Here is a 24,809-nt window from a genome sequence, read left to right as displayed (position 1 = left end):
GGGCGCGCCGCCCGGCCATGGGGCTGCGCGCCGCCGCGCTCCTCGGCTGCTGCTGCCTGCTGCCCCTCGTCCGCCCCGCCGCCCCAGGTAAGAGCCCGCGCGATGCGTGTCCGTGTGTCCCTGTGTCCGCGTGTCCGCCCGCAGAGCCGCAGCGAGGGGCCGCGCCGCGCCGCGCAGCACTCGGGAAAGTTTGCGGAGCGGCTGCGGCTGGGTGCGACGCCGCGGCGGGAGCCCCCCGCGGGCAGCCCCGTCCGGGCCTCTCACCCCGGCTAAAGGCTTCTCCGGCCGCTGGGAAGATGCTGCTTTCCTCCCGCTTCGCCTGTTCGTCGTGTGGTTTGCACAGGATGTAAGCAGTGAATGACGGTATTTCAAGTTAGTATGGCTTAGTGTGTTTAACGTAAATATTTCACACACACACGCATAAGGCCACTGACATCTCTTTAGCTTCAGTTTTTCATGCAAAATCCAAACGGTTTTTGTTCATCCTACAGAGGGTTGAAGTGAATTCAACACTTAGAACAAATCATTTTAAATGGAAATTATTTCTGACCGCAGGTACTTTTGTATTTCAGGTAGTTCTAGAAAGAATGCAATTAGAGTAGCATGCTGTGAAATGACATATATAGATCTGTTCTAAAATTTCCCTTTTAAACTAATGCATAGTGATATTACATGCACTTTGCATATGCTAAAGTGATGTACTTTGTACAATTTTGCAGTTAGTGTACCTTGTACTATTTTGCAGTTATTTCATTTGTCCTATAGCAACATTGGGTAACATGGTATAAATTAGGTTCATTTGAAATTATATGTTATAAAAACATGTACTTGGAAAAAAATCGGAATATTATGCAGCCTAGTAGTTTTTAAAACATCACTAATGTGCATAGGACATGATATGATTTTTCTGAGAGCTGATTTTTCTACTATGATACTACAAATTTCTTCTTCTAGGCGTGAATTGTAAAACTGGCTGCCACCCCGTGAACGGATTTTGTGAATTTCCCAGTGAATGCAGGTAAAAAGATCCATTGGATAAGGCTATTAGCCCAGGAACAGACTAATTTAATAATTTATTGTCCTTGTAAAATAGACAGAAGCTGAAACAATTTGCCCTCTGTAAATCTGGTACTGTAATGAAATAGCACTCTATTAACATACAATAACTTGAGTCATACAACGTAGGGGTCTAGAAGCCTTGTGGAATTGAAGTCTTAATTTTCGAATAATCTACATATTCCGGTACGAAAAGTCTTTACATTGACTAGCGTTTGTTTACTTATTCTCACTGAATGAAACAGTTTTCTTTAATCTGTTTCTAGTACTAATTTCTAGTATCCTAGAAGCGCTGACAGTATCTTTGTGTACAAATGCGCTGCGTCGTCCAATTCTGCATCCGAAAGTTTATTTATCGTGTCTCAAAAAGGGGAACATCCTTGTAATTGCGTCTGTTGAAAGTAAACTGTGTCTCTGTCTTGTCTTTTATCTCTTTCAGGTGTCAACCTGGCTGGCAGGGCGCTCTTTGCAATCAGTGCGTGCCTTTCCCTGGCTGCCTGCACGGCAGCTGTGCCAAACCCTGGCAGTGCRTCTGCGAGGAGGGCTGGGTTGGCAGCCTCTGTGACATAGGTTTGCACAGACTTTCCTCTCCTTGAGCAAGCGAGGTGAAACAGCTCCCTCTGGTGCTGGAAACGTACAAAAGTCCTTCTGCCTAACTATTTTTTTTTTTTTTTTAGTGAATGTTAGAGCCAAAATATAAGGTGGTTCGGGGCAGCGGCACAGAAGCCTGGAGCTTGTATAATTTAAGCTTGTAGTATCCTTTGGCACTGGGCATGTGTGCAAGCAAGATGTAAACTCGTCATTCTATTTTAAACACTGATCATTGTAGAGAAAGCTTGCAAATTACTTGCTAACTTACTAACTTCTTGTCATATATGTCTTCTTTTCCAGAAGGACATCATCTTTTACATATTAAGCCAATTGTATTATTTRTCTGACACCTTATATATACTAATTTCTGTACAGGCAGATATGAGCATAATACTTAAGCAWATTTCATCTTGCAAAGGAAAATACTGTGCTCTTCTCTTCGTTTACTTAACCCCATGATGATTCTAGCATAACTGAGAAGAAGGTCTGTCTGAACAGGCTACCATCTCCCTCTCGGATCTGAGAGCTCGGGTGTGCAGTCCCTAACCTCTTTCCAGTCAAAATGAGCCAGGTTAGCATAAGCAATTTGAAGAATCAGCCTCTGCTGAGCTAGTTTATTTTGGCTGATGGGCAAGATGAGTGATCAGTCAACGGATATGAGGAGACAGAAACTGCATGAGTGTCTTAGACACATGCGTCTTTTCAGCCAGCATAGCTGCAGCTAGAAAAGGACAGGTTTCTGGGGCCTGAGTTTGTTTTCTTGTCATTAGCACTTTGGTCATTGTAGGACTTCAAATTTATAGAGTATGTTCTGCCATTTAACACCCAAAACAGTAATTAATGACAACACAATTTGAATGGGATAAAAAGACTGAGGATTTTAGCTGGYTTACATCTTTGCAATGTCATGGAGTTTGATGCAAGGGACTCAGGTATTCACTCAGCTGCTTGTCGGGTTTTGCACACACAGGCATATCCAAACTACCTAGTTTAAAGCTAGTTCAGGTACGTTTATACGAGCTGCAGTAGCACCAGTGTAGATATGACTATAGGCTCTCAGAGATAATTGCTTTAATTATGTAGTTCTAGAGACCTCTGACAGGTATGTTTTTAACCTGAGACAGCTATGTAGATTCTYGTTACAAGTAGTGAGGAGAAATGGGTCCCTCTGTGTTCTGATGTATCTCATCCTGACCTAGAAATAGGCCACTGTGCTTAGTTAGAGCCAGCTCAGAAAGTGCAAGACAAATAGCTCAAGATGTCAAGGTGTACAATCCCAGATTCCTAAAATTAAATGGAGTGAACTCCTCCTTCCACACCACCACTTTAGGAGACTCATTTCTATTACCTATCAATGTCTCCAAAGGCCCAGATTTTTAAAGGTGCAGTGTAAGCATCTAAAGATATCTAAGTGTACTGTGTTTTCAAGTTTTCAAGCTGGGCATTCTTTTAAAAGCCACATTAAGTGCCTTGCTGAATTTCTACACTCTTAAAACCTTTGCAATTCTGAACCTTGCAACCTTCTRCTCTTGTAACTGCTGCTTAGTCTGCAAAACACTATTTTGCAAATTGTACCCATATCTCTTGGAAAAATATTATTTTAAAAGGTATTCATTAAAATAGTTCTGTAATTACAAAATGCGTATCCCTTGTTTAAGTCCAGAAACCATTATTTCTCTCAACRCTCAGAGTCAGCTCAGAGGTTTTTTTGCCAGTTTAAGTATAGATCCCCAAGCAGAGGAGCCAAGAATACTCAGTCACAAAGAACTAACCATGTTTTCATCTGCACGAACTTGTCATGCTGAAAGTCTTTAACCTCAGTGGATTTACCTACTGTAAATGCCACAAGGGATTAAGAGACGGGTCCTCCTTTCCTGCTATCAGATGATTACTGAAAATTATTATCCCGACCCAATAAATCGCTGTAACATCAAATGGTGTTCACTGCTCAGCCACTGATCTGATCACCCTCTGCTGAAAAGTTGGTGTCAGTCTCTTAGGTCTGTAAAGTTGTTACGAACTGCTGCAACTCACTCAGTAAAAGAAACCACTAAACAAAACTTGATCATGTTAAGGAAAAGGACAATTTGAAGGCTCCTGCTCTTTTGGGGATCATTGGCATACATATAGATATGTGTATAACTGACTTTTCAGTGTGGAAATACAAACCTGTCAGTTTCTTACTATAAAATAGCAGACTTTTGCCTCTCTCTTCTAATATAGGAGTTTTATGTCTGATGAGAAGAGGCCACAATTATTATATTTTCACATGCAAATGACATTAAGTGGCATTTTCCAGCTTCTGGCATTAATTTTTAGCTTCAAGCATATGAYGAAACAAGCCATGTTCAAAAGCCATATTTCTGTTGTTTCTGTAGAGATTTGAGAAGGATCATGAGTAATGCAGTTTTGGCATTGTTTTAAAATTAATGCTTTTTTGCTGCTATAGAAAATGCATATATTTGCCAGGGAATTTCTGGCATAGCCACTATTTTCATGTTGCTAACTGAGTGAATGCCAACTCACAAGGCTGGCAAAATCTGAAATGGAAAAATGTGACAGGATTCGCTTGACCACTATTGTAAATTTTTGAAATACTTGTAAAATATGAGTATAGTCTCAGCACCTAACTGCTCATTAAGCATAGAAGGAAAGAAGTCATTTGGAACAGTGGCATTCTATCATTTTCCATTTCTTAGGAAAGATAATGTAGTAAGCTCCTCAGCATGGACCATGGAAGTTCCTACTTAGAGTGGTTTTAGATTATCACGTGGTTTGCTAACACCTCTGGCTGTGTAGCTGTTAGTTTTGAAATGGACAGCCTGGTCCTCAGCTCCTGTCCAGAACGATCCTCTTTGTAATTTAGAGGTATGTAGATTATAGGCTGGGCTTATTTCATTGTAAACAAATAGGCCAGGATTAGTGGTATCATTTATGGCTCTCATTGCAGTCACATAAATGGACTTGGCACTTAAGAGAAATCTGTAAGGTTGCATTAGCGGTAACACTGCTGATCACCTTCTTTGCAATGGAGAGCACCAGCCTGCCTGGCTGACTGCCGTGCCATCTTTTAACCCTCCAAAAACCACATCCTTGAAATCAGGTGTATGAACATCTGGMATGTGGCTGCACAGAAGGGGTTTCCCTATCTGCAACTCTCTTGAGACAGATATTATCATCGTACTGGAACCAGGACCACATCAAACAGTGGACAAAACAAAGGGAAAAYCAGTTTCATCAGTTTGCTGACACCYCTGGTTGTGCTGGTACAGTCATATTTGTGTGCTCCTGACCTCCCACTTAAGCCCTAGCCTCAATTTGGCCAAAATCAACAGGTCGTATGAGGTCAGTGTAAACTGTGATATGTGTCACYTGACTCCTTTGGCAGGGGCACTTGGTAAGCTGAGAGACTGTCACCAAAACAAATATAGGGGTAGCCCCTTACCACATGCCCATGCCAGGCATTTGAGAGGAAGAGTCTAGAAATTCTGCTATGGACATAAACCTTCCTCACAAAACCAGTCAGTGACTGTGTCATGTACTAAAGCATGAAAATTTARTTTCAGGGAAATATTAATTAATTTGATGGTAACATAGTTATGGCTATCCTTATTTATATCATATGAATATGATTTACATCATGTGTAAATGTAAAGTCTTTATTTCATTTCTCAGACTTTTATCACAGGAAGTAAATTACTTGATTTTTGGTTTTTGAGAAGAAAAGTAGAGAAAAATAGAGAAAAGTGGGCTACTTGGCAACTTATTTATTTATGTTTTAATAAAGATCTGTTCCTATAAAATTTAAAATTGTGCTTTAAATTTAAATTCCTTCCTGAGGAACGTTTATATGTCTTTGAAATTATTTTTAATAATACTGACAGTGCATATATATGTATACATGTGTATGTGTGCATGTATGTGTGTATATGTGTATATATATTTTTTTTCAGTGTGTGTATATATGTGTGTRTATATATATATATGTAGATTTCAGTGAGTTTCCTTGCTCATGTATCAGCATTCATGTTTGCATAGGTGCCTTTAAAGCCTGCCAAATTAGGTGGTAAACAGCTTTGCTCCAAAAAGCTTTCAAGGTTGTTTTCATTCTTTTGAACAGTGGAGCTAACACTCGAAGTACATGCAAAGTGGTTGTGTTGCAATGAGAACGGACTATAACTACCAAATTAGGTGGTTTAGAGCAGAGCACAACGCTGCTCCAAAAAGCTTTCAAGGTTGTTCTGGTTCTTTTGAATACTGGAGCTTGCACTCAAAGCGCATGCAAAGTGGTTGTGTTGCAATGAGAACAGTCTAATACATTAGAAAGTAGAGCTTTTCATCCAGGGAAGATTCTATTTGAAAACTAAAGCTGTTGAAATGTTTTGTTATGRTTAAAATTTTGCAGTACGTCATGATACCATCTAAGTTTCGTATTGTGCTGTGGGAAGTACAATATAAATGCCTTTAAATCCCTTTTCGTCTTTTTAAAAAGTGTAGGTGTGCATGTGAACACACAAGGCGTGTCAGATAACTTGTAGTCGGTATGTCACTGCAGCTACTCCACTAGTTGGTTCAAATATGCACTTTTTATTTATTTATTTTTAATTATTTTAAAAGTTCAGTAGTTCAGGATGGGGCAGGAGGCAGCAGGGAAATCATAAAGGAAATAAGGCGTGTGACTTTTCGGTCAAAACATGTCATACATCTCTCTCTTCTGGTATAGTTATACAAGAGTTAGATGCAACCCAGCCAAAAGATGAAATTTTAACAGATTTTGTAACTTGCTGATGTCTGTTATTATGACATATTTGTACACAAGCACATAACATTAGGCTTTCAGGCAGGGAGGGGGGAGAATTCCTGGTTGTCTATTGCTTTATCAGAATTCTGTGCATGGAGACACAGGATACGAAAGGATGACTATATTACTGAGAAGCTCTTTCTCTTCTTCTAATATTTTRTTGATAATATTACTTATTCATAGACTCAAACAAACCTATTTTACAAGAGGGAGCTAAGAGGAAAGAACCAAGCTGAAAGTGCTTGCAATAATAATAATCTGTATTCCATTTTAACAGAAGGAGAAATAAATCACAACATATAAATGCATGATGAAGGACCATTAGAGCTATATTTTTTTAATGTATTGTTTGCTATTTAATGACTCTGTCTTATTTGATTAATTGAGTTCCTGATTTTACTCATCTGCTGCCTGTTTAGCACTGCACTGCAATGTTAATAGAACAAAATACATATGTTTTTAAACAGATATTCACCCATGTTCTGCAAAGCCCTGCATCAATAACTCAACCTGCATAGAGACTGGTGATGGAGGATATATTTGTTTGTGTGCCCAGGGATTTACAGGAAAAAACTGTCATCTCAAGAAAGGACCCTGCATTATTAATGGGTAAATATTGATTTCTGATTTCTGATGTGAATTTAAAATCCCCACTTCAACTGACTATTCTTCAGATTTCTTTCTTAAGTGGAAATATCTCTATRCTAGAACATATAGTGCTTCTGCTATGGAGATTTGTTGTTGATACTTTTATCAAACTTTACAAATCTCATAGGCATAATTTGAGTACTCTAAGTGATAAATTGCACATTTGTTGCAGTAAATTTATGCCTTCCCGTGATTTTAGTAAACAAACTTCAAGGTACTTGCTGCCCTTTGTTCTCATCTCTAATGAAAGATAATTATATATACAATCCAGGTAAAGAAGAACAGTAGCCAGCCCATAAGCTCTCTGCACAAAGATATCTAGTCCACCAGTTTGTCATATTTTAACTGACGTATAATGGTATGTCCATTATGGTTAACTCAAGGAGATAATTTCATTTTAACCAAAATGGGAGTGGGAGGACATGGGGGGGGGGCATTAATTTCCAGTTTAGAAGAGAAATGGGATATTAGGAACAGTGTTGCCAGCAGGTCAAGGGAAGCGATCGTTCCCCTCTGCTCTGCTCAGTTCTGGGCTCCTCATGCAACAAAGATGTGGACATACTGGAGGGCGTCCAGCAGAGGACCATGAAGATGATTAAGGAATCAGAGCCTCTATCGTAGGAGGAGAGGCGAGTGAGCTGGAACTGTATAGCCTGGAGAAGAGAAGGCTCGGGGGAATCTTACTGATGTGCATAGATACCAAATGGGAGGATGTAAAGAAGATGGACCCAGACTYTTCTCCATGCCCAGTAAAATGAGAATGAATTGAAATACAGAAAATTCCATTTAAACATAGGAAGAAATGCTTTTACTATGAGAGTGGTTGAACAATGGACCAGGTTGCCAAGAGAGAGTGTGGAGTCTCTCCTTTTGCATATGTTTGGAGATATGAAAAACCTGACTGGACACAGTCCTGGACAACCTATTCTTACTGGCCCTGCTTGAGCAAGGGGGTTGGATCAGATGATATCCAGAGGTCTCTGCCAAACTTAGCAATTCTATGATTCCTTTTCTTCCAGATTTTGGCACTCCTTGCCTGAACTAACTTTGTGCTTAACTAAGTCCACATACCCTCCACTCTCCCAAAAATCCAGTCCAGCAAGTTGAGCTTTCAGCAGGCTCTAAACCTTAAACAGTGTGATTTGTTTGGTTTGGGGAACTGGATTCTCCAGAGCTGAAGCTTTCTGTTCAGAGCAAGTTTCCTGCAGCTCTTTCCCTTCGTGCCAAAGCAYCCTTATCTTGAGCATCTTCCTTGTTCCCAGCTGGGACAGTTTAGTTTGGGGAATCCAGATGACCATTTATTTAGTCAGTTGCCCACATTTGTAAAATGGCTTTTTGTTGATCCTTCTCAAAAGCCTAGTGAAATTAAACCGCTTCAATGCCTGACTGATATTCTTTGTAAGATACCCATWAGACTAATGCTTCAGTAGTTTTTTTCTCATACATACATAATAAGGATATGTAAGAGCTGGCCAGTTATGTATTTGATTAGCCCCTCATCTGCTTATCTATTGGGACTGTACACTGTTACAGTATCTGAATGTGCAAATTAGGCACACACGCATTTGCATAAGAGTAGCCGTATGCCCATACAGAAGTCTTTGTAAGTATTTGTATTAGATTTTAAATAATCTTAAGAGCTGATATATAAAGTACATCAATAATGTGCAGTCTAGATCAAATCAGTACTTAAATACATTGTTAATGAAGCATGTAACAAAAGACTGATCAGGAAAGTATTTAGATGGTGAGAGAGCYATAAGGGAATTTGAAGGAATACAGTTTAAGAATGATGGAAACATTCTGACAACACAAATTATCCACTTAGTATTGTATTAGTGGATGAACTGAAGTTACTGTGGAGAAAAGAGGCTTTTAGCAAAACACCTTTATTAGACACACATATGGCTTTGTTGTGATATATTGACTGCACATTTTGCTCACAGTTTCAAGGATATTAACTTTCAGCAGCATTACTGATAGAATTGTTTGAAAAAAAGGRTGCCTTTTTAAAGTTAAATTGTAGTTGAATCTAATTGTGGAAATCTAGAGTCTCTTTTAGTTCATCAATAACCTGATCCCATAACCATATGAAATGCCTTTCTGATGGGTACAAGCTTGGTAATATTATTATCTTAATCTGAAACATTTTCTTTTCTTCTAAGATTGCCTTGTGTCTCTACAGCTCTGTACTAATACCCTCTAGTTCTGCTTTAGCTCAGCAATGGATGATTACAAATCTTTAGATCTTTCTTATGGATAAATCTCTCTGGATATTTATACACACCTTTTTTAAAAAATACATTTTGTCACTAACTCCTTTCACTCTCTCTTCCAAGAAATGCCATTCTTTTTATTCTTACGTCCTTATGCCACTGGATTTTTTTTTTTTTTTTTTTTTTTTTTTTTGTTACATTTAGTGGGGAATAGTCACACAGGCCTATTTGGGCATCAGCATCTGAGATCTGACTTACCTATTTCTCTTCATCTACATCAACTTAGGTTCCTCACAAGTGCTTTGAATGACATCCAGGCTATTTGCCTAACATAGGTAGTGTGAATAGCTTTCTTTTTCTGCTTTTCATCTCTATAGCAAATATTCCAGTAATTCATTATGGACATATATTAATTATCCTAGAGAACAGGGGAGATAAATAGTACAGATTAGTTCCATTTTTTTTTCACTTAAATCATCATATTTTTAATTGCTGAAAGTATATTTTGGTAATGCTATGTCTAGGCTGAATGCTCATGAGCTAGTCAGGAAATCTTGGACAAATTTTTATAATGGTTCTTGAAACAACAGTTCCCTTTCTCTGTGAAGATCCTGTCTTTTTTCTGTCTTTTTTCAGGAAAATAAGCAGCATTCTCTGCAAATCTGCTTTTAGGTGAAAAAGACAACTGTTCCCAGCATTATCACTCAGTGTCTGATAATACTTTAGAGTCTGAAAGTATTGCACCTCACACCTTGGTGGAAAGGTGGGTGGTTGAAAAGAAACCATCTTGGGAGGTCATCTCACTCTCATCTCTCTTCCTTGCTACTTCAGTGGTACAGTTAACAAAATTGGTATTATTAAGTATTGCCACTGGCTCCTTAGTTAATCTTCATAGATGGAATGATGACAACTCACCAAYGAAAATAATTGTTCTAGTCTGTTTACAAAATCAGGTAGATGTGTTAGCATTAATGACATCTGTGTGATGTTTTGAAGTTTTGCTCTGAAGAAGAGTAGCAAGAGATAAAAGTTTTAAAAAGAATGTGAGAATGTGGAGTATTTGGAAAGCAGTTGAGTGGTATTTCCATGTTTCTGCAGCTATTCTTTTACGTACCGTATCCTGCTGAACATGTCTTAAATGCCGAATGTTTAAAATAATTTAAGGTATGTACACTCAGGGAGATTAATTCTAATATATTATTTATTTAAACATATTAAAAATTAAGCAAATGCAACTAGTGTTAGTAAAAAGAATAAAGAATACATGTGAAATTCTACATGTTTCCTCTTAACTGATTTTACTAAAAATTTGAATATATATAAAACATTGAGAATGAATCATTTTAAATTCTCCAACAATTTCTTCCCACTTCCCCAAAAAGTTGATAAGGTGATCCAACTCAGATATGAGGCTCCATCTCATATTGCCATACCCAAAAAGCTTGTCAGATTTTCCATGGGACGCCTAAGGTGAAGAGAAGGTAGATTCTTCGAGGCTGACCGTAACCATTCAGTTGCCCAAGGATCATATGACAACTAAAGCATCCTTATTTTGCTTAAAGAAGAAACAGTGGCTAGTGATCATGGCAAAATTCCCTGGTTGCATGATCACCTCAAATTGTCACCAGGCTCCCTCTGATAACTCTTTTGTCAAGATCCAGCAACAACACATTTTGCTTTCCCTATGCTGCTTCCAGATTTCTAATTTGTTCTTGTAGTAGCCTTTTTCCAAGCAAACAGCTATGCTAAAGAGCAGCATGAGAGCAGAGCAGATTGTTTAATGTGTTAGTAGCAAACAGGCAGACTACTCCTCCACACAATATTCCAGGTTTTCTGATGAGGGGCCACCAAGTGTTTCAGTCCCCAGTAGAGCCAGAGGATGCTCAGGGTAGTCAGCACAGCTGCTCCCAGTACAGGGATGGCATTTGAGAGGCTCAGTCATTATCCCACCAGTGGCCAAGGATCATTTGCATTCAGGAGCTAATTTCTCTTTTGAAGTCATCTCACTTGAGCATCAACAGATCTCTTAAATCCACCCAAAGTCCCACTGTGGAAATCCATCACGGCTAGTTACCACTGACCATTGCTATGTGAAATACCAACATTCATGAAGCTGTGATGTTCAGTACTGCGAGGCTTTCCACTGCAAATGTAACACTTAACAGCTTGATCTTTTCAACTGTTCTGCTAYTAAGCTGTGTGTCTTTAAGGATTTATAATTATTAGGAGAACCATTGTTGTCAGGGGCACTAAGAGTCTCGCCCAGGTTTATGTTGTCTTTTTCAGGTCTGAAATTCATTTTTTAGAATGTAAGCTGTAAAATCTTTGTTCTTACATTATAAACTGCCCTGAAAGTGGCTTTGAGCTTTATCTGTAAACCTGTTACCCAAGACCCCTTTTTTGCCAACAGAGCCAGTCTTTTAGCCCTGTATCCAGAAAGACAATGTTGTACTGCAAAGTTTAAAAAAAAAAAAAAGAAAGAAAGAAAGAAAAGGGTCTTTCAGTGGATTTAGGTCACTTAGAATACCAGAAAATTAAGTTCTTCACGGGCTTGCAGAAATATTTGATTTTCTTTGGTCTTGTAGTCACATTACAGCTGCCTTTGCTAGGGCTGACACCATCCCATTTATATTTGCTTACTATAATTTTCAATTTTGGGGGTCCAAAACTTGCCCCAAACTATCTGTTCACCTTTAAATTTTCAGTGTGTCACAGAGTGCTATCAGGCAGAATAAAAGCAATCACCTTCACATCTGGCTGCCATGGCAGAATGCTTTGCTTTGACAATACAACACATAGATTATTTTATGACTAATGAGGTGGAAAACCAAGCCATGCTGCTAATGTCTTTGTTCAGTCTTGTCTAAATAGTCATTCAGCTAAATAGCTCTAAGCATATGAAAAGAATGGGAAGCTTAATTTGAATAAATGTTTGAAATAATTTAAAATCATTTCACAGCTCTTCAGGTAGGATTTATATACTGCTATAATATTTTAATCCTGCCTGAAGGGTTAGCTAAAGTTATTATAATCTGTATTGACAAAGYTGTTAAACAAACTCGTTCTTGATTGAACTTCATTGACTTCACTGGATTTACATTAGGAACTGGCTCTTCTGAACAAAACCAGCTCTTTTTATTATACRAAGTGTTTCATAATGGTTTCTTTCATTGGACTTTGATTCACCTCAGTGTATACGTATCTGTTCTRTATTCTAGCTCTCCCTGTCAGAATGGAGGAACGTGCGTTGATGACAGTGGTTTTGCACCGTATGCTTCTTGTCTGTGCCCTTCAGGTTTTGCTGGCAATTTCTGCGAAATAGATATAGATGACTGTGAATCCAGTCCATGTGAAAATGGAGGAACATGTACAGATATTGGTGCAGGTTTCAGCTGTTTTTGCCCCCATGGCTATACAGGAAAACTCTGTAGCAGCCGTGTCATATTCTGTGCAAGCGGCCCATGTGAGAATGGAGGAACATGTAGTGAACATCCCCAAGGAGGATACGAATGCATCTGTAYGCCAGAATTTATTGGTGCAACCTGCAAACATCCCAGCAAAAACACAAGCCTCTCTGAAGTGAATACAAAGAATATGCAGAATTACAACCCATCCCCAAAAGCTCATCACAAATCAGTGCATCAAGAACATCAAGTCCTGAAAATAACAATGAAAGAAACAATCCAAAACACAGATCCCTTGCTCAGTAAAAGTCAGGTGATATGTTTCATTGTCCTGGGCTTGCTTACATGTCTTGTTGTCTTGGGTACAACCGGGATTGTATTTTTCTCAAAATGTGAAATGTGGCTTGCTAATGCCAAATATAGTCATCTCTTACGCAAGAAAAAGAACTTTTTTCTGAAATCAAGCAATGGGGAAAACCTCTCCGTTAATATTATCTTCCCAGAGAAGATCAAATTGACTAATTACACTAAGAACTATACTGCCATCTAGGCCCTCAAAAGCCTAGCAGCAATTTGCAAGTTTTCATAGCAATATGTAAAATTGAACTGATTACCTATGACTGGCTTCAGTATTCGTGAGTACAGTTGCTGTAACTTGTGCTGAGTGGTAAAGAAGAAATATAATATGTCTGTATTGCTACATGATTTCTTTCATTCCCCATAATAAAAGTTTTTTTTWAAAAAAAAAAGGATTGAAGAGCAAGGAATGGAGGAATGGTAGTTTGATTTATTTTTAAAGCAGCTATTTAAAAGATAATTTACTACTGGAACTGTTCTGCAGCTTTCTTGTCTTGTGTGTAGTTTGTCTGGCAAATATGGTACCAAATATGGTAAATTACTCACTGATGCTTATTTCTGAATAAATAGCAGTTAAGGGCTGTATTGGTTTATTGATTCATTTGTAATTGTTGTCATGCTACAGCAAACCTGTCACAAGTGTCTCTGCCTAATGCTTATCCCTGTCTGTGATAAATATTTTAGAGAGAGGGATAAATAGGAGCAAATCTGGACTGGTGTCTCACCTGTGTAGTTAGTTGTACTGTTTTTGTATGTTTGTAAGATAGATTACTTCTGTAGAGTCTAATAGGTCTTTGTGATATTAATTTCAGGTTAAAGATCCCTCTTGCTTTGGATACTACCCCCAGAATTGTTTTAGCTATCAACAAAAATGTTCAATGTCTTTGGTCAAACTTTCTATATGGAGATCTAATCAAAATGTAAAGGATCTGATTCTGATTTTTCTTTAAGGACCTCTGCAGAGAAGTGTTCTTCACCTGTGTCGCAGTGAAAAACATAAGATAGAGTATGTCACCTCAAAGAGTTCAGCTCTTCAAATTCTTCATTTCTGCTTTTTCTCTGCCATATTTTAAAGAGTGGGCAAGGTTTGCAAGAATCAAAAGCTGCATTGGCATACAGGCAAAGGCTCACAGAAGCCACAACATCATCAGGGCCCTAGGGGCACAAATAGGCTGTAATGGTTCTGACCAGCCTCACCTGGGGCCTCCACCCATTCCTCCACACTCCACCCTGGGCTCCATTTCAGCTCAGCTTAGGACCTTCAGTCCCTCCTAAGCTCTGCTGTAGGAGTGTTGGTCTCCAGCCCTGCCTTCTGGATGATCCTTGGACCCGTGCTGTAAGTAGTTTGTCTCCTGGATAGGCTCTAGATGTTGTAGCTTGTCTACAATCTTGTTCACAACTTTTCCTCCTGGGTGGGCTTTGGACCCATGGTTGTTGTCTTTAGCCCTGTCTCTAGTTCCATTTCCCTCCACTCCTGACTGGAGCTCCTGGATGGTCTCTGGGCTTGGTTCATTGCTTGCCATATCTGGGACCGTTGATGGACACTGTTAGCAGTGCCGTCTCTACCTGTCACGCTTAGCCGCTGCAAGACTGCAATCCCCGTGGCAAGGGCTCAGCCCACACTGGGGTCACCTCAGTTCCCAGTTCTTCATCCTCATGGAACAACCTTGCTCTTGCCACTCCCTGAAAACAATTTGATCTCAACTGTGCTTCCTGAAGATGTCTTTAGATGCTGTTAATTAACAATTTACCTCAATTGCCCTAGCCACCCAAGAAAGGAATATTTAGCAACTTCTTCTGTGCTGTCTGATAACTATGCTACTCTGAAATCTATTAACAACTGCTCAAAAACAAAAAGCTTTAAACCACATATTCAGTTCATTATCCTATAATCTTTTCTGTTGACGTGTCTCTAAATCATCATGAGTACATAGCAAGTTAGCTGTATTGCTGGTAATATTCATACATGCTATAGAACTACAATGCAGTGCAAAGATTACAGCTAATAGAAAAAATGTGTGTAGAGATACTTCTGTGGAAAGTGTTAACTTCTAGATAACAAGATGAAAATTTCAAGGCAGGTGGATGCTTCCTCTCAAAGCTTCTATTGAGAAAGTCAGAAGCTTTTTTAACCAGTCTTTCATTCAAAGATAACTAACCTGGAAGTCCAGATGAAAGTAAACTAGGTAAGCCAGCCTGAAGCATGAACTCACTTAACTCACTTTAAGGCGTATAATCCAGTATTGTGCATTCTAATATGTGGTCTGTTATGTGATAGGCATATGTTATGGTAAACTCAGAGATAATTAGAAACATTGAACAACTCTTAAAAAAAAAATGCAGCTTTGATTCAAAATCCGTTATAACAATGGATATCAACTAAGAATCAGTCATCAGATTCCAGACTCAGGTCGAAATAGAAAAGGTTTCTACTTAACCACCCCTTTAAATCCAACAGCCTGGTCTGATGAGTCAATAACAAAGGTGTAGCTGAAGTATACCTGTCCTTTGCTATTCTCTAGCAAATTCTCTAGTTACAGAGAGTTATGTGCTTATGGTTTGTCACTTCAGCTTTCTCTCACATCATTTCTGATTTTAGAGCCCTCTGTTAAGGCAGTCAAGTTTCTTATTTGTGGGGGGATGGGAGTTTCATCTTTTAAAAGTTCTTTTCTTTCCACCAAAAACATCAAGCTATGCAGGAGAAAGTGAAGAAAGAGCTTTTAAAATACTTCACAATTTGCACTGTTTTTTTTTTTTTTTTTCCAGTGGACTGAAACATTTCATTTAGGATCCTTTAGGGTATTAACTGAAGAACCAAATCTGAGATAATCAGGAAACTTGTTTCTGTTCTTTTTCCACCCTAAACATTAGTGAATGCCCAAGTGGCTTAACTGGAATCTAGTTTTTGAGATAAGATGGATCTGGTCCTTACCTCAGCTGTAATTTGACTTAGTTTTTATATTTCTTCTTAAATCTTGAGATACTTATTTTGAAAGCAGAGCAGGGAAAGATAACATAAAGCAGCAGCAACTGCAGTACTTTGTTGGGCAAATTGTCCTGCCTGACTATGCACAGAAAGAAAGTATATGGACAATAGCACCTCCTTAGGGCTGGTTAAATTTGCAGTGACTCATCCATCTTTGCTGATCTATGGGAACTGACCCAGTCATTACTTGCAGGGTAGCATGATGCTCCTCCAATATCAGCTTTCAGGGATCCTCTGAAGTCATCAGYTAGTGAAGACTATTAGCTACCTAACATAGTATACCATAAAATACTGAGTACRTTTGAGGGAGCTGATGACTTTCTTACTGAAAATACAATATACAGGAAAAAGTACTTTTGATCTGAAATAAAATACTAAAACCAAAAAGATCTTAATCAAAATACTTACTAGTGCTACTGTACTAAAACTGAACTGCATTGCAAACATTTAGAATTGTAAATGGGATGTAGGCCTACTGGCCAGTAGGGATACTGGCTTTGGAGGTATTAAAGCAGTTGATTATGGAAAAGATTCTTCTTTTTTGTGTCAGTTCACTGACATAGTTACCTTTTAAACCTTGGGGGAGGGGRAGTGTTCTGTTTTGTTTTGTTTTCAGCTAGCAGTTTAGTGCCTATGGCAAGTTCTGTCCTTGTAATTGAGCAACGAAAGAAAAAAGAGCTCTAGTTAAAGATGGGAAGTGCAAACTTCACTGCTGAAAATGCTACTGGGAACGATTGTGCCTCGGAAACACCCTTCAAATCGTTAACTCTACTGGTGAGATTCAGATCAAGGTTAAGACATGTACATTTTGGTGTTTATGTTGGCTAAATATCTAGGCTCCAATTACATCTATTGGAGAACTAGTCATTGGCTACCAYTGAAGCCTAGAGAACTATTCCACTGACCAGTGAGTAGGCTGTGAATCAACATTTAGCTATCTAATTGCTCATGCTTGCCTATGTATAAGTCTCTAGTGCCATTTGAGATGCCTTCAGGTAATCCACCTTGCCTCCWGCTGGATGCACAACTCCAGTCCTGCCTTGTGTCTGCTTGCTCCAGATACCACATGTCTCAGAAAAGGCAACCTGCAAACCTAGAAAGCTCACAGAGCTGTGGCTGTCTTAGGTGGGGAAAGAAACTGGCGCCAATATCAGTACAGAGCTAACAGGGCTGAGCTTTTATGCTGGAGGAGTATACCAGAGTTTGAGGAAGAAGATGGCTTGAAACAAGCTCAGGACAAAATGGGCTTACAGGCAAAGACACCCAAGAGATCAGGATCTAAGCAGAGCAAACTGGTGCATGTTTGTATGAAGGAGGTATGCTGAGGTATGGTATCAGTTACTTCAAATACTAGGATAATATTTTACTTTTCCTCACTAAGCCCATCTAGCCTGGATTCAGCTTTACCATTCTCGCCTCCTCCCTTGCTCTGAGCAGTGTTCCCATGGCTGTCACTCTAGCAGCTGTGCCGGTTCCCTCTGCCTTTGACAGAGATGTCGTCATCCCTTGCAGACTAGAAAAAGGCTTTGAGTAACAAGTTTGTGTTTAAACCACAAAATGCAAGGATTTAAAGTCACATTTATGAAGTGTCACACATGATTTTTGGCTATGGTAACCCTGTTGGCAGCTCTTCCATCACAGATAACATATTTCCTCATATACAGAAAGGAGATCCTCTCTGAAGAGGAGGTCAGTGACTCAGTATTGAAAGAACAATGATTTTTGGCTCCTAGCACCCTGCTTATCTTTTGTGGTGTCAGTAAAGTTTAGGAGGCTCATATAGTCTTGCTATACTTTCAGAAGGAAAAAAGTCTTGTCTTAAAACATGAAAGGAAGAAGTAATCTCTCTTTAACTCTTTTCTGGAACAGAGATAAAAATATGTATGAGAGTTTCTATCATATTTGTGGTGTTGCCGTAGTGAATAGTTCTAAACCACATAAATGATAGAGAATTGGAATAATAAGAGACTTAACTTGAGAAAAACTGCAGTATTTGAAGTAGTCTCTTGCAACAGGTCTCAAAAGCAAGAATTCTTAAATCTGCTTTGTACAGGAACACTGATATAATGGCAAAGAGAATACAAGGAGGAGCCCTGATACAATTTCAATTCCTGTTGACAAATCTCATCTTTGTTATTAAAGACAGAGAACAGAAAACAATATATTTACTATATCCAATGCCAGAGGTGCTGGTCTTGATCAGCTATACTGCTGTGTTTCACCTTTCAGCTTTCTTAAGCTCTACCTTAGTCAAACTTCTCTGAGCTTTCTTCAGCCCCCACCTCTACTGTGCTGCCTTAAACAAACAAAAAAACCTGCATCTCAGCCTCGTTGTGATTTTTTTTTTCTTTTGAGATGGTTTGCACTTATCAGTTAATGAACTCCCATCCATCTTTCTTTGTCTCTTTGAGACACTATAACCTGTTCCTGCTATATTAACAGAAAAGACCTAAATATATTCCACAAAGACAGGGTTTTTAGAGGAAATTTTTCTTAGGGCAGTGTTGGGGAAGATGCCTGACTGCTACAAAATGGCCACCACCATATATGCACATATGTTATTGATTTCATTGAGGAAAAGYCTTTAAAACTTTATGATCATTATGAATATAAGCGATAATTGTAGAGTCATTTGTATTAATAGATTTAAAGAACAAAAGAACAAGAGGATTCATGGAATCTGAATCCTCTAGAAGAGGACATGGAGTTTCATTCAGGTTTTGTTGTAGTGACTAAAGCCTTATGCCTGACTAAAGGAAGAATTTCTGGTCAGATATCAGTAGTTAATGTTATCAGCATATAACATTTCCTTGATGCCACGGATGAAATGGTTTCCATCAACATGCTATTTACAGAGCTTTAGTAATCTTTTCTTCATTTATCCTACTACATTCATTTTATTATAAAAATCAAACTTTGGATAAGCATGTCTGAATAGAAAATCTGTACAACAACTTTTTTTCACCTAGTTCTTGATGTGTGTACATATTCCAGTACTAAGTGTATTGTTTTTGATTAATAAGGATGTTATTTGCAAGCGCTAAACCATCTGCTGAGCAGCCCAGCTGATCCATTCTTCTAGGCTGATAATCTATGGGCTCTTTACAAAACAATATTTAGGTCCAGCTGGACCATGGTATTCCTAGCCAAAACAAACCTTTAGATTTTGAGGGTCAAGCAGTGTTAACAACCTTGCTGTAGGCTCCCTGGAATATGTACAAATCATCACTGAATACAATGGTCCAGACCATACTGCTTCAGTAAGATAGCTAACATAACTGTGCCCTTCCTTCTCCAAGCAATTAAATTTGCCTGAGCTTTGGCAAATTGTATTTACCATCATAACATTAAAGGCCTAAAAATTTGGTGCAGATATAGGTCTCCCATTTTTTATAATCCAGGGTTTTCCTGGCAGAACTATGTGTACATGCATTTGACTTTTCTTCCTAAATTTATCTTTACAAAATCATATGAGGAATAGGTTTTATATGGTTCTTTAAAAACTTTGCAAGAGGGAAAATGAGACTTTTACGTAAAGGGGATTATTTCAGTCTCAAATACAGGCAGAGCTGCTGGTCTAGGAGTAGAAGAAAACAATAATTAATTTTGATCATTAGCTCTAAAGTTCAGAAACAGTGACTTTCTTCCATCCCACTGCTCTAGAGGTTCTCCAGATAGGAAATATCTTTCCTGAAGATCATATCTAAGTCAGGGACCTGAACATGTCYGTGGAAATGTGATGCAATCTTCTAGTCCTTATCTTTAGTAAGCCAGAGGTATTTTGCAGTCAGAGAGACGTGCTCTTAGTCAATTGACTCATATGTAAGTCTAAGCAACTTTACAGATGCTAAAATATGAAGATAGTGTAATAAAATAAAATGAAGATAGTATTAAAAAGAGACTAAATCAGGCTTGACCAGAAGTTTGGGTTAGACAAAACCATGGCGTTTTTTTACATAATATTTTGGTGCATATAACTTGCAAAAAACCACTGCTTTATTCTTCCTCTCTCCACCTTCCTCTTTCAAAACAAGACTCTACTAATTGTAGCCTTCCACTGTGCGTGTCCACATGATGGCAGCATTTGATCAGAGAACCATTTGCAAACCTTTAAACTATGCATCTTCCACGCTTTGTGTTAGGAAGTTTGTAAGCCATTCACAGTGACCAGTAGCAGGAAAAGGGAAAAAGAGAGAATGAGAACCTGCCTGTGATTCTTCACTTACCAGGTCATGAACAGTAGTTACCTGTAAGGCACAGCAAAACCCAAGCCAAATCTACACAGAAAAGGCTGCAGTCATTCCCCAACAGGTTTACAAGTCTCCTTTCAAGTTAAATCAGAGAGCAGGGACCTGACCGCTACAAAGTCATGGAGTCAATAATACTTCTGGAAGGTTACCACAACATGAATAACCAGTGTGGATCCTCTGCCACACTGCATGCGCACATGAACATCCACACATTCATAACTAAACTGGATTTTGGTGCACTACCATGTGGTATGCAAAATTTATCCATTCATCTAACTTGCAGCTGGATTTTGATAGACTGAACACAGGCAATATGTATTTCATAGTCAAAAGTACACGAATGAAGATAGCTTAAATGTATAAGGAAAACAAAGAAAATACTTTAAATCTGGAATAAAAAAGGTTTTAGTAGTTATAGTACTAAATGYACTATACCAGTACATTCCCAATTTTCCCCCTTTCACTTCTTTTGTTTTGATATGTTTTGTAGCCCAAAAGGATGCACCCAGACATCTTATCAGTAATCCCRTATTCATTATCCTGCTCCCCAGGCCATATGGTGAAGTTTTGATTTGCCTGCCTCTGTCTTAATGGCTTGCAAAGGTGTCCAAATTGTAAAGGAGAAAATAAGTATTATTTTATTTGTAATCTGTGGTGTGGGTGTGGGGAGAGGGGTTGTTTAGTGTTTCTTTTATAAACTGATGTCAAAGACAGAATCTCATCCAGTCTTGAAGAGCACTGGGAGACGTCTTACAACTTGGTGGAAGTCATATATCTAAAACATTTCAAGCAAGGAATGGTTAATATTTTCATAGGCCAAATACATGTGGAGTTCTTTTGAGTTATTCCACTCTACCTTCCAGAGTTTAAATTACTGGAAATATTTCAAGAGTCCTGCATTTTATCATGGGGCAAGTGTAAGCTTTTAAGGGATTCAAGCCTCGTCTCTCACCTGTGCCTGGTTTTCTTCCTAAATAATGAGYCTTGGAGGACCAAGGAGATATGACTGAGAGCAGATGGCTGGGAGCCTGGAGTGCCTGGAGATACAAGGCAGCCTGTTTTCAGGGGGTGTTGGAGCGATCTCTGTAGTTTTGAGCTTGAGAAAGAATTAGTGATGGCTCCTTGCTGGGGAGAACAAGGATTGCCTGGAAGCCTGAGATGAAAGCGTAAGGAACTGAGCAAGGATTTACTTGGTGGGAGAGAGCTGTAAGGAGACTGAGTCTGATGTGGAGACCTAGCTGGGGGGGAGATTCTCTTTAAAACACTGCAGTGTTAACAAAGAAGCTCATTAGGGGAGAGCTTATTTTGTGCTTTCTTATACAGTACGTGTGAAGCTAAAGTGGGGAAGTAGGAAGGACAAGTCACGGTTTGGTAAGATTTCCTCTCCAAATCTCTCCACAGGCCCTCATCTAAAGAGGGTTCAGCACTCACAAGTCCTGCTACTCCCAAGAAAATTGGGGTTGTCTAACACTTTCAACTAGACTGTCGCTACGACCTAGGGCTGTCTTTTTCCTTTTCAGCATCAATGAAACTATCATTTGACCCTTTATTTTGCTCACTACTACCTAGATTCTGCATTGATATTGGCTACAAGTTTTCTTTTTTCTATTCTGCAATGATGGTAGTCAAAAAATAATTATCAGTGAAAAAGGATGCAAAAAAATCAGGATAGTCCTCAGTCTCAGCCCTTCTTCTCCAGAGAAGCCAACAAAAAAAGCATAGAGAAGATTAACTCTGGTCTAAACACAAAATTTAGGAGTGTGAAGGGCAGATGGTAATTCAGTAGCTCCCTCTAATTTATAAGTAGGTAGATCCAAGGTCATCRTGCCTACTGATACCGTTTTGCAGTAGCATGGCATTGGGAGTAAAGTGACTTGTTTCATACTACAGATTAGTGTGTCAAAGCCAACTGTTTTTGAGACTAATTATATGCCAAGATATACTAAGCATAAATAAAGCAATCAAATGAGGTTGTAGAGCACGTAGGAATGGAAGAACAGGTCCGAATTAACCAAGCCATGATCAAGTAACAGCTTTATGAAAGGGCTTCATGTGGCCTATGTTTTGGCAGGCAAAAAGGAGAAAATGCCTAGTTTAAAGAGACAAAAGAATGGTGAGTCTAAGCATTTCCTTTGAGGATGTAAAGTAAAATACTGTGGTGAGACAGCCTCCACAGAGCCCCAAGACAGAAGAGGATTGAAGGCCACCCAGTTAACCTCGAAACAACAAAATGCAAAAGCCTTGTCATGCTAGCAGGCATGACTAGCTTGAAACAAGGGAGGAAATTAATTAGGCAGCATAGCTAGAAGAAGCAAGGAATTTGGGCTTTTTCTATTCTGCTCTCCCTGCATGTGCTGGTCAGGTTTGTGATACTCTATTGCTTACAGGTGGTGGGGTGTACAAGATTACCTTAGGATGACTGGAAATTGGCCATCCTGTCAGAGGTGAGTGCCTACAGCAACTTCTCAGTTTAAAGAGAGGAGGGAAGAGAGGAGATTGAGCGGGGGTTGATGTAACCAGTGTGTTTGTTCAGCAAAGAAGAGTCTAAATGCTTGCAGTATTGGTGAGCTGTCTGCAGCCTGATGATGACTGTTGCTGGGCAAAAAATTGTTGTTTGAGTAGAACTGTGATGTTCTTTAAAAATCAATTGTAACATGAAAGGATTCATTGCTTTCATGTTCTAGTCTTTGGGATAACTTGATTTRGAAGAGGAGAAAATGTTATTTAAGCCTGTGGTACAAGTATTGGAGCTTAAATCAGCTTTATTTCATTTAAATTATCAGCTTAAATAGGTCTTCAGATGGAGTCATAATAAACACGTATGTTCTGTCTGTTGTGGGCAGTGCTGAGCCTGTAACTGAGCCGGCTCCCATTGAAAATGTTCCAACCAAGGTTGCCCACAAAGCTCTGYCGAACCAATGTTCATGTTTCTCCTGCACAACCACATTTGCCATAAGGCTTCAGTATATCCAGCTGATTATGTATAAGACTTGCCTCCTCTTGCCTATTTCTAAATTTTGTTTAGCTGTAAATGAACAGTTTAAAACATGGGCAGTTTGTGCTTGACTGTTGGCAAGGTACTTCAGAGGGCTGTCGCTGCAGTAGTGAGTAGTGCTGTGACTAGATGGTGCACTTGGCTTGTGCTGTATAGAAAGTCCAAACAGAGTGGTGACAACTGTTCCTTACAATGGTTAATGCTCGGGGGTGTTTACTATGTGCAGCTCTGACTTCATCTTTGCAGAAGGAAGACTTCAGTCACAGGATAAGTGGGAACTTTTTTTTTTTTAACAGCTCTAAAGCAGTTAAGAATATATATTCCACACAATAAATGTGGAAAAATAGGGCAGTATTTCTATCTACATGTCCAGCAAGTCTTATTCACTGTTGTTTGTATTTTCTGGGTTGCGATTTTACTGTAAATATACTTAGCTAAGGTAAGTCTGTGTGTACGTAAACTTGCCCAACACTCCTTTCTAAGTGCCTGGGATGGGGCTGCAATAGCAAAGCCTGATGCAAATCATCTACACTCAGGTTTCCCATGCTCAGTGTCTGGCTCAGGCTGTTGTTGTTTTAAGTCTCAGCGAAAAAACAGCTTGGTTTCCAAGGATGAGAATAGATTAAGTCTCTTCTGCTGGTTATTGGAAAAATAATAATGACAGTTGTGTTGAAGCATAACTGTACTGGGCTGAGGTCTGCCCATACAAACCTCATGTTCTTTTAACAGGAGTTTTATTGAGGTGCCAAGAATTTCTCTGTGTTAATGCAACAGTTAAAACAGCAAGAGTGAGGGGAGCATCTGCCAGGTTCATTGGAAACAACTGATCCAGACAAATACTGAGCCTTTTAAAAGTAGAAATACACCTTCTACAGGTCAGAGATCATTTCTTCTCAACTCTCAGAGCTTCTGGATGAAATTTGTTCTATCACAGATAACAAGCTATTGTGCCTTTAACTGTCTCTGATTACAGGCTGCACAAATCTGCCTATCTATCCTGCAGCAAATAAAAAGCAATCTGAGTCATTTTGTCTTTGAGTTTCAGTGAACTCATGATGCCTTGTGTTTGCTGTGAGCTGAGAGCTGCATACACAGTTACGAGACACAGCTGGCCACAGGGATGCATTATCCTGCTGGGCTGTGTAGGTCTCCGCACTTGGTATGYGATGAACCCAGGCTTCTTGCACTGAATTCCTCCCAGTGGCGGAGACATGTGCATTAAGGATATTAGACTGAAGAGCTTCACAATGTCTGTTCAGAGCCTTTCTGAAATCCATACCCTTGAAAAGGGGAAGTAGGAAGAAAGTAGACTCCAGAGAGAGAGCTGCTTTTTTTTTTTTTTTTGTCTGAAAAAAGATTTCAGGTTCAGTCTAAAATTAGAACTAAAACCTGAGGCATAGAGGACTTTAGGGCTGTATTCTCATTTGACATGACTGTGTGTGTCTCAAAGTTCAGTGGGAACATCCTACGACCGCTGGGGTATGTAAGTTTAGCACTTCAACAAA

The 24,809-nt window shown here is 39.1% G+C and overlaps 1 protein-coding gene across 1 annotated transcript; it reads left to right on the top strand.

The window, feature by feature from the left end:
* Positions 1–9: 9 nt before the first annotated feature.
* DLK1 (delta like non-canonical Notch ligand 1) lies at positions 10–13,658 on the top strand. Its single transcript, XM_085317444.1, has 5 exons — positions 10–87; positions 955–1,018; positions 1,496–1,626; positions 6,916–7,057; positions 12,531–13,658. The coding sequence occupies exons 1-5, from the start codon at positions 18–20 to the stop codon at positions 13,264–13,266; spliced, it is 1,143 nt and encodes a 380-aa protein (XP_085173570.1). The 5' UTR covers positions 10–17; the 3' UTR covers positions 13,267–13,658.
* Positions 13,659–24,809: the final 11,151 nt, after the last annotated feature.

Source organism: Rhea americana, unplaced genomic scaffold (assembly GCF_003343005.1).
Source record: "Rhea americana isolate MKP2758 unplaced genomic scaffold, rheAme1 scaffold_5, whole genome shotgun sequence".
NCBI classification, from domain to species: Eukaryota; Metazoa; Chordata; class Aves; order Rheiformes; family Rheidae; genus Rhea; species Rhea americana.
This window is presented reverse-complemented; position numbering and strand designations above follow the sequence as displayed.